Source organism: Saccostrea cucullata, unplaced genomic scaffold (assembly GCF_032062105.1).
Source record: "Saccostrea cucullata isolate Sc308-1 unplaced genomic scaffold, CSIRO_AGI_Scuc_v1 ctg5745, whole genome shotgun sequence".
NCBI classification, from domain to species: domain Eukaryota; kingdom Metazoa; phylum Mollusca; class Bivalvia; order Ostreida; family Ostreidae; genus Saccostrea; species Saccostrea cuccullata.
The window spans coordinates 20,852-36,950 of record NW_026932449.1 but is presented as its reverse complement, the minus strand read 5'-3'; the positions used below and the strand labels follow the sequence as shown (position 1 = coordinate 36,950).

The 16,099-nt window shown below is 32.9% G+C and overlaps 1 protein-coding gene across 1 annotated transcript; it reads right to left on the bottom strand.

Moving 5' to 3' along the window:
- Positions 1 to 438: 438 nt before the first annotated feature.
- Positions 439 to 15,659, bottom strand: LOC134235160 (multivesicular body subunit 12B-like; the record flags this gene model as incomplete). Its single annotated transcript, XM_062717257.1, has 7 exons — positions 15,511 to 15,659; positions 10,687 to 10,769; positions 9,637 to 9,744; positions 4,104 to 4,194; positions 2,421 to 2,553; positions 725 to 868; positions 439 to 589 (listed from the first exon to the last, which is right to left on the bottom strand). Coding segments are annotated over exons 2-7 (705 nt in total), but the record flags the coding sequence as incomplete, so codon positions are not given.
- Between the last annotated feature and the right edge of the window lie 440 nt (positions 15,660 to 16,099).

Genomic DNA, 16,099 nt, shown 5'->3' with positions numbered 1-16,099 from the left:
TTACTATGTTTACTATGTTAACATGTTAAAGTTAGGGCAAATTTATAAAGTTTTTGATTAATAACCTGGTACTGTGCCAGAAATACTGCTTTCAATTTAGTTAAAATGTAAATTCAATAAGTTTTGATTTATGAGAAAATGTGTAAACATACATGTACACAAAACAACAGTTTGAAGGTCAAAGAAACATTTAGTAAAGCAATAAATAAAGACAGCCTGAGCATTGAGAAGTTGTATATATAAATGAAGGCCATGCATCAGCCAGATGTTAAACTAGAGAGTGACTAACAACCTGAAACTGCCTGCTGGTCTATAGAACAGAATGTTGACAAGTGCACTTTAAAACATGAAACTCATCTCTAACATCAAAGAAACACTTTTAAAAAATCAAAATATCAAATTAATTGAAAATCAAAAATAAAATTTTAAAACATATACAACATATAAGTTAGTTGTAAGAAATAAAATGACTGTCACTGATGGGGTACCTTGTAGGGTATTTGCTGTCTCTGCAAAACTTGTCCCTCTCTCCAATGGACCATTCTTATAAGGAGTCGGGTTGTAGGGTAAATTAGAACCCAGACCTGACCTGAAAATATCAGAAAAAAATAAGTGTACTTTAATTAGGTGTAAGATAGCAAAATCCTGTTATTTACTTATTGTGAGTTTCTTGTGGAATAGCCCAGTAGGTAACATGGAGTACGTCTGAGTGATAAATACTTACATGTTCATTGATGTGGATTGGGCTGTAGAGTAGCCCTGTGTGTGGAAGGTGGGCTCACTGGACTGGCCTTGGTGGGCATCCATTTGAACCCCAGGTTTACGAAAGCTGGACATTTTATAACACAGACCCATGTAATTCAGCTCTCTGGTTAAAAAAAGTATAAATTAATAAGAGATATAATATGCTTGAATTGCTCAATTCCTCAAGTAAGTACATGTATTCAGCTCAAAGCAGAGCATTTCGTTGTTATTGTCAGACATAATTCCAATCCTAAATAGAACTTTTTAAAACAAATCTTAGAAATTGTGCAATTGTTCAAATATACTATAGTTAATCATGATTAAAACTTTTCATGGAAACACTCCTCAAGTAATACACATACATGTAGTTTAACCATACATATACTAACAAGAGGCCCATGGGCCAGATCTCTCACCTGAGCACTGTGACTAGGAAAAAAAGCAAAAATCAATCCAGTTTTGAAAAGCTTAAATACATGTGATCCCAACCTACCCCTAAAAGGTATAAGGGGGGATGATATGAATTAACTTGAATCTAAAAAGAATGTTTACATATTTCTTTGACTTACTGTGGCTTTTTTCCCTTTAAGTTTGAACTATCATTTTTGACCCACCCTATCCCCGGGGGTCATGATTTGAAAAAAAACTTGAATAAAAATACCTGAGGATGCTTCCTTATAAAAATGACCAATCATGGCTTCCATAAAAATATGACCAATCATGGCTTTGTTGTTTTTGAGAAGATTTTTTAAAGATTTTTCCTACGTATTCATATGTAAAACTTTGGTCATCCATTGTGACCCCACCCTACACCCGGGGGTCATGATTTGAACAAAGTTGAATAAACACTACCTGATGATGCTTCCATATAAATATGTCCAATCAAGGCTTTGTTGTTCTTGAGAAGTAGATTTTTTAAAGATTTTTCCTATATTATATTTCTTAGTCATCCATTGTGAACCCACCCTACCCCACGGGGGCATGATTTGATCAAACTTGAATTTACACTACCTGAGGATGCTTCCACATTAGTTTCATCTTTCCCTACCCAGTGGTTCTTGAGATTTTTAAAACATGCCACCAAATTTTCACTATTTCTTAATTATCTCCCCTTGAATAAGGGCATAGCCCTTTATTTGTAAATACTTAAATTCCCTTCACCTAAGGATGATTTGTTGCAAGTTTAGTTGAAATTGGCCCAGTGGTTCTGGAGAGGAAGTTGAAAATGTGAAAAATTTACAGATGGACAGACAGACGGACTACAGAGAAATTGTGATCAGAATAGTTCGTTTTTGCTTTCAGCTCAGGTGAGCTAAAAATTGTTTCAATTCCAAGGAAACATTTTTAAAAATAATGATAGCATAAAATGAAAAATTGTGGATGTATTGAAATTAAAATCACTGTGATTAATTGCCAAACTACAATAACTGAACAAGTTGAAGTGAACAAGTTAAAATTTTATTCAATGGTCACTAGCTTTTACATGAGTTTCCCTCAGGTTAATCAGATTTCCCAAACATTGAGGTCTTCATGCAACCCTACAAATCAAGATGCATCAAGCACTGGCCTAACTCTACATATCAAGGTACATCAAGCACTGGCCTTTTCAGCCTAAACAGTAAGAGAACTATTTAACTTTTCATCACAATTTCTTAGCTCATTATCTGAATTCTTACCCCACCAGTGTATAACCATTGGGGGGGCGTCTCACTCCTTTGCTTAGAAGGATTAGTTCACATATGGCATCATTGGTCAAGTCACTGGACATATAACGCACACAAAGCATCTTCTTTTTGACAGCCTTTTCACCTGCAACATTTAATAAACTTTTGCCAAAATTTCCAAAAATTGCATGAGCTAGTATTCACAGAGCGTAAACTTGTTTAAGTACTATATTCACATACATAATTATTATCATTCTACATATTATATGCCAGTGCGATCTGTGCTCAGATATTTTCCTTTTAAAAGATATACATAAAATAAAAATAGACACCAAAGCTTCATAAGTCACACAAAGATAGACCACAGTAAAGCATTTTCTTTCAAAATTATTGAAATTTTAGAATTACATGTACATCATTTTCTTCAAGTCATATCTCTAATTATGATGTCATTTTTGGGGAAAATAGAGAGGTTTAGCAAACTAACGTGTACGCCTACGTGTACGTGTAGCACCAGAAATCTGTGCATTACGTCATCACTTTTGCTAATGACGAATTTCTACACGTATCCTTTCACGCAGGTTACGTGTAGATTGCCAAGTACACGTAAGTCCAAACTTGTATCTTATAATTCTTAAACTACTGCTTATTTTTCAAAAAGGGTGCGTTTTTCCAAAACCTGAATATTTAATGCAAATAACTGATAAAAGAATTGTACGTGAGTAATTGAAAAATAATAATTTATAGAGAGTTAAAATCACAACATCTAGATTTTCGAAACAGGCTTTGACCGAATAAAAATATAAGAAATCTGTAAAATCTTTTCCTCATAAGTTCATGCATATATTTATGTAATATGGTCATAAAAATGGTGATATACGTATTAAAATCATTGCTTTTTGGATGATTTTAAATTGTAAACCACTATTACATTTAAAAACGTACAAGTACAAGTACAGGTTATACTTTACTAAACAAGAAAAAAATGTTAACGTGTACGTGTAATTCTGACTTGTAGTTTACACGTACATGTACACGTACAAGTGAGCTTGCTAAACCTCTCTAATATCTAATGCTTGAAGTCTGCAAATACTTTCCAATTTTAGATCATTAATAAAGATTTCTCCATCAAAATTTTAGACATCTTTCCAAATCAAGAGTCTCTGATCCACTCCGCTCCACATAAACCCTTGATTGAATAGACAAAGTTTGACGGGATAAGAAATACGTTCTCTGATTGGCCTCATGCTAGTTTGCATAAACCAATCACAATCATTGTTTTATTTAACCTGAAACAAAATTGCAAAAAGAAAAACATGCCAGTTTTAGTCCCAATGATAACGTCTTTCTCATTAAATAGCCCAGTTAAAGGTTTGTCTCAGCTTTTTTCTTTGAGTTAAATTGAATTTATTACCTACTTCCAATATAATCTCGAATTCTTTGTTGAATTTGTTTACTCTGATTGGTCGATGGCAGAGGTCAGCAGAGTTCAAAATGTGTAATCTCACTAGATGGCGTGACAATAAACCCTGCAAAATTTCGTCTTTTCGGTCAAGGGTTGATGTGGAGGGGAGCAGATCAGAAACTCTTGACTTGGGAAGATGAATTTTAGTCTGCTGTCAGATATTATCCATTACAGAATGGAGTTCTTTAATCTAAAAATAAACAAAGTGTTTTTGGTAGCAATGTTCTTACGTGTATCGCTGGTGAAATCTACACATGTAAATCCAGCTGGTATGGCGTCTCTCTCTCCAATCACCGTCACATCCACCAGTACATCCCTACCCTGTGGAAAGAAATTGATATTGACAAATACTGTATATGTTGTTTGATAAGAAATCAAACTCTGTACAGACTGATATCTCTACCCTGGAGAAAGAAATCAAACTCTGACAAATACTGTAGATTTAGATAAATACTCTAGAATATGCAATTACAAAGCTAAGATTCTTGCTTTAGTTGAAAAATGTAATTTAATGAACATCCAAAAAATTCAAAGAAAATTCGTCATTTGCTATTTACATGTATGAGAGTATAAAAGGACAATAAATTCCACCTTTGTGAGATTTGATTTGCTGTTATTAAAGACACAGAAAGCCTCATCCAAGATGAACTGGAGGACTTATTAACTCTGATCTCACACAACATATGCTAATCCTACATGTCCATGTATATGATGTACTTCTACAGATTACATTTTTATACTCTATCAACTTCAAGGTAGTATCAGCAGTCAAGGGCATCATGGAAACAAGTTATTTTTGAAATGATTTGTTTAAGTTATTAAATGTCAACATTTTGGGTTATCTTTCCCTGATTATGCTTTTCTTCAGTAACTTATTCCAGTTACTGATACTTTACTGCTCATTATTGTAAACCTACTGGTATCTGAAAAGCTTTATTCATGCTGTGCTTGGGTTATTAAGTAGAAGGAAAGCGTTCATGACAGTAGAAGTAATCTATCTTTACAATCTAGCACATTGAAATTCCACAAATCATAACTTATTTCTGTTATTTCATCTTCAACCCACCTCACTTCAGAACTCTTGCACAAAAATATACAGCTTTGCACAAAAATGTAAGACTTAGAGATTGTACAGTAATGTCCAAAGATTATTAGAAAAGAACTGGGTACGGTATGTATAACGGGGCGGCCCTGTCTCTAAATTTGATTGAAGTTTTTAACAAACATGCCCACGATGTGTCCTTTCAAAATCATTTCATGTTTTGGAATTATCTCTTACCGTTTTTCCGCCAGAGGTTTGGGAAAATGGTGCATTTTCTTCGATAGTTACGACTTTTGACGTAACGACGTCATCACGACGTTACTGATTTTAACGTTACGTGAAATGAAATCTGTAAATTCTTTTAACCGAGAACTATTTACTTAATCCTGCAAATATTCCAGTAAACCATTTTGAACTATCTTTCAATTCATCATACATCGTTGATAGTTTGAAATAATTTAATAATTTTCAGAAATATTTATTTTTTTTGACAAACGATTGTACCAAACACGCTAGTCTACGAAACTTTATTCATCCAGATGAAATGATGTGAGTACTTAAAAAATTGAACGTATACTTTATGAAGTTGGCAAATTTTTTTTGGCAATGAACGAAAAAGCTATATTAACAGAACTCTCCCTTTCATTCCAACAAATGACGGCGCTATAAGTGTTGGGTCTTTTTTATGAACATATTAATTACTCCCTATTTCGGGGTTATATATGATACGCCTCTTTCAATTTTCTTTGATTTTAGATTTTTACCCTGGGTTGAAAAGTGGGAGGGTATATATATAGAGATCGGGGTGTCCGTCCGTCTGTTACGCTTTGGGAGTACCTCTCTTTTATGTTTTGCCGTTAGAAACCCAAAACATGTGTCGGATCAAAAAGTAAAATAAAAGGTGCACGATGGCAATATGTTATTAAGATTCTGTGAAAGTTTCATTGAATTTCATTCAGTGGCATATCTTATACCACTGAATTTCATTCAGTGGTATAAGATATGCGGATAACAGACGGGTACCCTTAAAGCGTAACAGACAGACAGACGGGTGGACATATCGATTACTATAACCCTCCTGATTTTCAAGCGGGAGGTAAAATCACGAATTTATGGGAAGGGATCCCATAATTTAGTAGTACAATATAGTAGTACTGTCTAACAGGCAAGATTTCCTAGACTTGTAGAAATAAATATTATACCATATTGAAATGTTATGTGTTTGATTTACATAGTTTATCCACCTCAGCTATAGAAGTCTGTGCGTTTTGTTTTCTAAGCAATGCGCAGTCACTTGCATTGATATCGGCTGTAAACGATCGACCAACGGTCAAAGTCGAGAGGAGATCAACAGAAAATAGGAAAGGACTGTCTCTATTTTGAAATTAAATTCTTGATATAAACTTGTTCAATGGAAGTCATAATTGTACATCTTGATAATCAGTACCACCAACCCCCCAACCCCCCATTTCTACTAAATTTTTCTATTTAAATGAAGCAAAATACAAATAATCAAAATGCAGAATGACAAAACACTTAATAATCTAAAAATATCAAAACTTAGTTCAAGTCCCTCCTCTTATTAATATTTAACCTTTTTATAAGCTACATATTGAGATACTTTTGCAGTTATAGGTACATGTATGTTATTAATATACGGAAACTAATGTTATTTTGTGTCGTGTGTGCACCGTCACTACGGCGTGCATTTTTTTTTTTACAGAGTTTAAGGTTTGTCGTTCCCGAATTACCATTAGAAAGCGAGATTAGCTTTCTAACAAAACAGTTGTTTTTTTCCTTGAAAGTTGTTTAAATAAAAAAATTCTTTTAAAATATACCTAACAAACAGCTGACATTTATTACGTCATTTACGTGACTATACATCTACTGAGACAAAAACTGCTTAAACATAGACATTTTTTTATATTGATTATGCTTTACAATACCTCCTAATGTAAATATATGTTTATAGATATTTGATAGATTTCAGTGACAATTATAATTTCAATTCCAATCCTGTCGCACTTCCTTTGGAAACATTCACTTTCTGGTGTCTTCGCAATGTTTTACGTCATTTGTTCTTGTAGTAACGATAAAATACTTTTCATATTTTTTTTGGAACGAATAATCATCACAGACGGAAGTTGACATCTTTAAAATTCTGATCTGATGTGTACCATTTTCACTACGGTGATATGGACTGGACACCACTCACCTCCTCCCCAGCCCTTATGAATGTCATTTGTATCAATTTTGGTGTTGCACGATAAAGATCCCTCCCTGCTCAAAGGCCGGAAGTGCCGAGCATAGGCCTAAATTTGCAGCCCTTCACCGGCAATGGTGACGTCTCCATATCAGTGAAACATTCTGGAGAGGGACGTTAAACAGTATTCAATGAATGAATGAATGTATCAATTTTGATATCCTATGACATATTTAATGTATTATTTCATGAATAATTTGGTTGAAATTTTTTCAAATCATAACAATATTTTGTCTGATACATTCGTTTTAACACAGATAATTTTTAAAAAGCAATTTAATGTCTTATAAATGACTTAATTAATTTCTGAAAAAAGTCCTAATCGAGCTAAATATATCGATTGTATGTAGCGGAAGGGGAAAAGCATGTCTCTTGTCAAAAAATTATGCATGATTATGCTTGTTTTTATTTCTTAAATATACAGCAGACTCACATATGTTAAAATTGCCTTCACTTGTCTGTGTAAAGAAAAAAGTTGATTAATACTGGAAACTGTTAATCTATATTCAGACACAAATAAATAGTTGATCGAATTATGTTTCTTTTTAAAATTACATAGAAATTGCTGAAAACACTCACAACTGTAGCAATACAATATTTGTCAAAATAATATTATTTCATTATCTAAACTCGATCCTTATAGATTACAGTTGCGGATCCAGGAATTTAATAACGAGGGAGGGGGTTGTATTGAGGGCAGGGTGTCTGAAGCAGCGTTGAAGCCTCATGGGGGTTGGGAGCAATTCGTGGTAGGGGCCGGGGAACGAACATCTGCTATAATATGTGCCCCCCCCCCTTTTGATTTAGAAAACCAATCGTCACCTTGCTGGAATTTAAGAATACATTGCCATGGCGGTAAAATAATATTTCGGAATATCTCATACCATACGTGTAGATCTACTGATAAGTTTGTGTTTAATGCTGGAAACAAAAGAAAAAATTACTACATGCTTGTTTTACAAAATACAAATAAATTTTTAAAAATCAAACGGCGGATGGGGATGGGGGGGGGGGGAGACGTAACGGCCCTGGATCCGCCTTTGAATTGCATGTTTCATTTAAATCTGTCTTGAAAACACTGATGTCAACATTCACCATGATAAATATATAATCTAAATCATATTTTAAAAAAGCTGCATAATAATTTTCAATAAAACTTTCAAAAAATCTCTTCTTGAACATAAAGTCAATATCATGTCCAATATGAAGGAGACGCTTGTTTTAATAAGAGGTACATGTATAAATATAAAATGTCGTTTGACTGTTTTTCACAGTATATATTGATTGAAAATTTATCATATTATTATTTTATTAGGGAAGACTGAAGAATTTGGTTATTCAACATATGCCGGCTCATTGTGACGTCATGTTTTGATGTATTGCGTCATTGATTTCCATGCAATGTCCCTTGATAAATTTTACGAAGAAAAGTTTAGGTAGTTTTCATAACATTCAGATACAGATTTAAACAATAAATTTCTGTAAAAGTATAGATTAGATGATAACACATTCAGATTCAGACATCAATATTTAATTTCTTTTAAAGTATATATTCTAATGAGGAGGAAAAGTCACATCTATCCAAAAACGAAATATTTTCAACTACAGTTTTTCTTAAAAACGGACGTGGCCGCACTTTTGTACAGTTAGTTTTTCTCTTGCATATTAGTAACCAACGTATACTTGTTCTTTCAGCAAAATTTCGCATATGTACTCGGATGCGGCCACATCGAAATATTAACTTGAAGAGGAGCAAAACGTCCAAAATAGGTGATTCCCGAATATTTGACCGGTTTTGAACGTTATATACACAAAAAGTCACGTGAGTTGAAGAAAATTGATACCAATTTTTCACAAAGGGGAACCTGAACGATAAATTGACACAGTTAAAAAAATGTTATCGTGCGTTTAATTTTTGCCGATTTTACAGGGCCGCCTTGTTATACATACCGCACCCAGTTCTTAGTCTCAGTGTTGGCAAAATTGGCGGAAGATGTGTAATTGACCCCCGAAATGTTCATGAAATGTCATTATTTTTCCTTTGATTTTTTTTTAAAATATCATCTTATCTGCTGAGGAGATATTAAGTCTGATGATTTTATTAAAAGAAGTACATATATTTACAACTTTCTCAGCCTTATATCATCTTTAATCAGCAGAAAACTCAACACATTGATGTTTTCTGGCAAAACTGATAGGCATTCTACTTTTTAAGAGTGAACTCAAATGAGTTACTTCTTTGTTTAGTCATAAATAAGTGAAGTAACCTAAACAAGTTATTTTAAAAAATAACTTGATTCCATCATGCCCCTGACTGATCAGAATTGTATTTGCATATCATTCCTGTTTTTTTTTAGGATCTAGGATCAATGAATTTAAACATGCTGAATAAATAAGCATATTTACTCTATATTTAAATTTTCATATAGAATTAGAACTTAGAAAACACTTTAATTACCGGTGAGGGTGGCATTTTCTCCACACAGAGGAAACGCACCACTTTTCTTCCGAAGAGACCGTCTCTCCATAAATCAGCATCCTCTTTACGATCGTAGGTACGGTCAATCTAAAATAATCGTAGGTACGGTCGATCTATAACTTGTCTACCTTACATTCAATTCTCAAAATAATACAATGTACTCTGAACATTTCTCAAAATACATGATTACGTCATAGTATAATACTTTAACCAGAAGTTTCTGATGAGACTGTAGCTCTACCAATTTGTATTTATAACAAAAGAAAGAAAAGTAGCACTTGCATTTGAAACTATGCAACAGCAAGAAATAGAATAATGGTCTTTGGTTTAGTCACTTTTTGTGGCATGATTCACTGCAATAAGATTAAAACTATTGGTGGAAGGCACTTTTCAAAATTTCTTTTTTTAAGTAACCTGGGAAAGATCAAAATCAAAAACCAAAATAAAGAATCTCAGTATAGTCTGTCAAGTTATACTGAAATCAGACCAAGACTGTAGGAAGAGTAGCATTTAAAACTTCAAAGAAATTTCCATTTGTGGTAACCAATGCAACACCATTCAATGAAATCAAAAACTGATGCACTGACTAATCTATTTTATATTGAAGTCTACTTGTGTGCCAAATTATTTTTGAATCAGACCAAAACAGTAGAAGTAGTTGCCTCTTGAACGTATTCAATAGAAATTTCTATTTTTAGTTACCAAGGCAAAACCATTCATCGAAATCAAAAAAATTTGGACTGAATTATGTATCTTAGTGTTGCTTGCTTTTATGCCAATTTATACCAAAATCATACCAGAACTGTAGGAGGAGTAGCATTTTGAAAAATGTTTACACAGTCATGCAGAACGGACAGGCAGCTACCTTACTATCCCATAAGCAATACTCATATTGGTCTCTGACCAGTACAGCTAAAAACTGGCTTTATGTCAGATTTAAATGTCTATAAATAATTACCAGGATAATACAAATAATTACCAGAGTAAATCCTGTAAATAATTACCAGATTAAATCCTGTAAATAATTACCAGAGTAAATCCTGGAGGACATCTAGCAGGATCTGTTACTATGGCAACCTGTGTAATAGGTCTGTCAATGTCTGCCATGTCCCCTATAAAATAAATATCAAATTTTTATACATGTACGTACCTCTAGAATCATTTCATTTGTAAATGTTTAATTCGAGGCCCATGGGCCATATTGCTCAACTGAGCATGCACATTGGTTAGAGAAGAGCAGAGATCATTTCATTACAATGTACTGACAAATTTTACCATTACCCAGGAGAGGCAGGGGAGGGGTCCTGACTGGAACAAATAAGAATGTAACTTACTTAGTACATGTAGATGTTCCATATTTATATGACTAATTATGGCTTTAAAAGATAATTAGAGACGTTTACATTAAATATTCTTTTAAATTATATTCTTATGTTAAAGTTTGGTCTTCTATTTTGACCCCATCCTAGTGAAAATTCTGACTTTGCACATTGATGCAAATGATTTTTTTCCATAGCTACATGTGGTCCAAAACTACGTTCTCATGGTTACAAGACGTGTTGAGAAAAAAATTAACTTGCCTGGATTTTAATGGTTATATAGCAGATAAAATGTAGATTAAAGACCCAATTTTTTTACCGTACGGTTACCTGAGGAGGGGGAGTGGTCCAAGTAACAGTGCTGTTATTTACCTGGAGACCCCCAATACCCAAGACGTCAAAAATCTATATACACGTAGCATTACACAGGAAGTCTGTGTCTGGTGATCAGGGTCAACATTCCGTGTTTCATGTCTAAATCGGAGTGAAACTGCTTGAAATAATTGAAATATTTCAATATAAAGTTTATTTATTTCTACTTTCAGCGATATTTAATGAAGAAAAAAAGTTATAAAGAAATATCGTTTTTCTATTTAAAAAAAAAATGTAAAATTAAAGACAAGAACAGAGAGTAAAACTACAAAGCAAACATTCCTTTTTTAATTAAACTTGTGTAACTATCAAAATTTAAAAGAATAATAAAATATTCCATTCATAGACCTATCCGTTTTGTGAACATATATACAATGTGCAGCAGGTATATATTTTGCCTACGTTCTGACCAACAATAGTGTCGAAAATATTCACCATTTCCGGGTGTTCGTGTGTTTAAAAATTTTTACTGTTTGCAAGATTTCTTTTATACTTTTAAGAATTGATCTTTGGCTTTATATATTCACTTTTTAACTTCGAATATTGGGTATTGACAGACGTTAGGAAATTCGAACTAAAAGTTACAATCTCGAAACACATGTTTCTGACATTTCAATTACAACGGAACATGGTGTAGATTGTATTCAAATATACATTGATAAAACATTGGATAAAGGAATTTTTTATCCATGCCGTTTGTGCTAATATATCTTTTCTTATTTATCATATTCCAATTTTAATCGGCAAATAGCGTTTCTGTGCACGGACTGCTCTAAATTCTACAGCAGATATCTTGGACGACATATCGCCTAAAATACAATATAGCCGTTGAGATTGAAAGCAAATATTTTATGAAGTCATGTTTTAATTATCTGCTCTCAATTGTTTTTGAAAAAAAAATTACCAAGATTCTTTTTTTTAACCCCCGTGTATACAAGGCGGCTACATGAAAGTGTTTGACGCGTGACCAGGCAATCGTTTTCAAAAGACACAAACTCAGACTATCAAGTAGCACGAGTAGCTGGCCTGTCAATCAAATCAGAAGCTTTTGTTTTTTTAATGATTGACAGGCCGTAAATTATTGATCTTGAATCAGGTAGATTTTAGGGGCGTTAACATAAAATTGGGTGTTTAAAGGCAGAGATTTTTTACCGGGTGGTAAATTCCAGGTGAGGGAGGGGCTTATTCTGCACAGGTGTGAAAGCCTTGGGGGCTAGCAGTCTACAGGGACATCTGTCTCCTAATTCCTATACACAGGAAGCGATTTAATACACAGTGAAATACCCCAAGTGTCAAACTTTACCTGTATTGGGGATTTTGAGACAATTTTAAAATTAGTAGTAAAAAGTTTTTTTTCAATTATATATTGATTTATTTTTTACTGTTTGAAAACACCCCTACCCATTTAAAAAATTATTATTTTATCACACTATAAATTCAACTATTAAAACAAAGATTGTTTTAGATGTTAATGTATGTGTTGATTAAAAAAACAACTCCTGTAACAACCAAATTAGACTTAATTCCTTCATCCCCAGGATCCCATCTATTAATAAAATGAAAAGAGAGTTGAGCTTTGTGTTAACCACATTTCACTAAAAAAAATATCTAGGTTTACCCAAACCTTATAAATAAGACTTTATTACCATGAACAGTCAGGGGCATAACTCAAACAAGTTATTAAAAAAATAACTTAAATAAGTTATTTTACATTATTTTAACCACACAATTTTTTTTATAAAAATAACTTAAATAAGTTATTTTTATATCCTACTTGGACATTTATTTCTTGGAAATTTTGTGTTTCCTGCCAATTTGCATTGCATTTTGGGATTCTATTTCTATTATGTAATACTAGATGGAGTTCACCGACTCCAATGGAGAATTGGTGAGGAGGTGGAGATAAACAGCATTTACACCTTATTTTGTGGTTTTATCCACATTGTGTACATGTCCAATTTTCATCATAAAATAAAAAAAAAAATCCCCACTTTTCCCAGTCCAGTCCAATACGAAAATTCGTAATATTACGAAAAAACGTAAGATTACGAGAAAGCGTAATATTACTAGTTATCGTAATATAAAACTTATATTACAATTTTTCGTAATGTAGTTAAATTACGAATACGCGTAATATAGCAGATGTAAGAGACTATATTACGAGTTTTCGTAATCCAAGACAAATTCAAGCATTGCAAGAAACTGAGTGGCGGGTAGCAAAGTATGACGTTTAATACGGGATGTCACGGGCGATAACTTGTACGACTCTTACTGAGATTTGATTTCTTTGTATTTCAATAAGAATTGCACGAACAGTTGAATTATGAGACGAGGGTGTGATTTTTAGGGTAGACTTCGGAAGAAAAGTAGGGAGTTCGGGTGATATAGACCAGTGTGACATGCTTAAGCGAATATTGAAATTTACTGGAAAATTGGTCTTATCCTTGGGAAAATTCGTATAAAAGAATAATAAAAGAAATTGTCAACTCACCCATCGCTGGCGGTACTTTCTTCTTGAATTTCCATGCTTTCTGATAGGCGTAACTGACCAAACTGACCGCCTGCTATCAGTAGCCGTGGAATCTGATATATTACTGACGTAATACTTTGCTACGCACCACTCATTTTCTTGCAATTCTTGAATTTGTCTTGGATTACGAAAACTCGTAATATAGTCTCTTACAATCTGCTATATTACGCGTATTCGTAATTTAACTACATTACAAAAAATTGTAATATAAGTTTTATATTACGATAACTAGTAATATTACGAATTTTCGTATTGGACTGGACTGTTTCCCAAGACTTTGAACACTTTTCCTGCAATGAGCAAGGTTTAAATTTAGTCAAACATTTGTTTTTGTCTTGGTACACGAGCAAAATCCTTTGGTGCACGGGATGTGAAGTTAGGGAGGAATGACACAAAATAACTTAAACAAGTTATTTATTTATTGAAGCTACTTTGGAAAAATAACGTGTTTGAGTTACAAAGGCTGGGAAAAAGTAGGTCATAGCAAAGAGAAGTAACTCATTGAGACAAAAAAATAACTCATTTGAGTTATTTTTGAAAATAACTTGTTTAAGTTATGCCCCTGACTGATGAAACATGCTAAAAAAGATTGCTTGTAAATTCTTATCTGATTAAAAAAGGAAAATATACATGTAAGCATGGTAAGTGACCCATTATTGGAAACATTATTTTTAAATTTAATTTATTTTCTTCACATAGTGCTTTTCTGGACTTTATTAATAACATTTCCACTGTAGGTTTACCATTTAGCATATTAAAATTAATATCAAAATTTCATTTGAAAAAAAGTTTCATGCGCTAAAGGTTAATTTAAATAAAAAAATGCATATTATAATAGTCCTTTCGAATACTAAAGGTATACCGGTATATAATTCAAACACTATCAATATTTTCAAAGTAATACAGTTTCTGTGTACTATGTTCAGTAAACATCAAAGGATCAAATGTTATTTAGAAGATCGCCACGAGTCCCAAACAAGGTGTTCAGGGTATACACAGGGACCAGTAAGTTTTTGATTAATATTTGCTCTGTGTACACTTCGATATGGTAATGCAAGATACATATTACATCATGCAATCTAATTAAAATTAGATGTTAGATCTGCTTGCATACTCGCTACACTAACATCTAACAACATCCCATAGAGGGTCACATCAGAGGTCAAATTCTATCAACCAATCAAATCTTCGCCTGCAAAATCATGGTATATTTGTTGACGAAATTGAAGTGGAAAAGTATAGAGATGTTCTGAATTTGACCTCTGATGTGACCCTCTATGAGATGTTGTTGGATGTTAAGTGTAGCGAGTATGCAAGCAGATCTAACATCTCATTTTAATTAGATTGTACATCATGTGACGTCAGAGTCTATGCAAAGCAAATGAGCCCAATATGAATTAAAACTGAATTAGTATCTGCACTCACCCTAACAGCCACACCATGAACACATAATTTTAATGGATGTAAGTAAATTCAGTCAAAGGTTGTTTTGGCATTCAACATACCAATACCTTGGCAATAACAGATCACACCTAATTATGCTAATATTTTTTTTTTCTCAGTTTTTATATTATGATCAGGAAGATTGAAAACTGCGCACATGATCAATTATATTGTTCATATTAAACATACCAGTTCAATTTTCTGCAAATATAGCTTCTGAGACCAAATACTTGTGCTCAAGTATGTGACTTTTTCAGTCCATCTTTTCCTCACAAGAACTGAAATACAAATATAAATTTCTTTAACCATAGTACACACAGTCAAATCACAGGCACCTGAATTTTTATGTGGTCAAATTGTGGAATGATCATGATGATAATTCATAACCTTTTGTCACTTAATTAATCAAGAAATGTTTAACCAGGATATCAGTATAACAAAAAAAATTAAAAACAAAGTGATAAAAAAGATACGTACAATATTGTTCCGATATATATATTAAATAACTAAATATCTGTACCGAAATTGATGAGTAATTTCTCAAAAATAAAATTACGAAAATTACAAAGCGCTTATATCACCAAGATTGATTGGGTGCGTCGATTTACCCAAATGGACCCAAATGGACCCAAATGGAAACTCAAATGGACCCAAATGGAAATCAAATGGAATATAAAATATATATATATTATATCGTATTCTCAAGTTTTTACTTATTTAAAACACAGAAAATAATGAAATTAAAACAAAAAGAAAATATTTTAATATTAATTTCTTT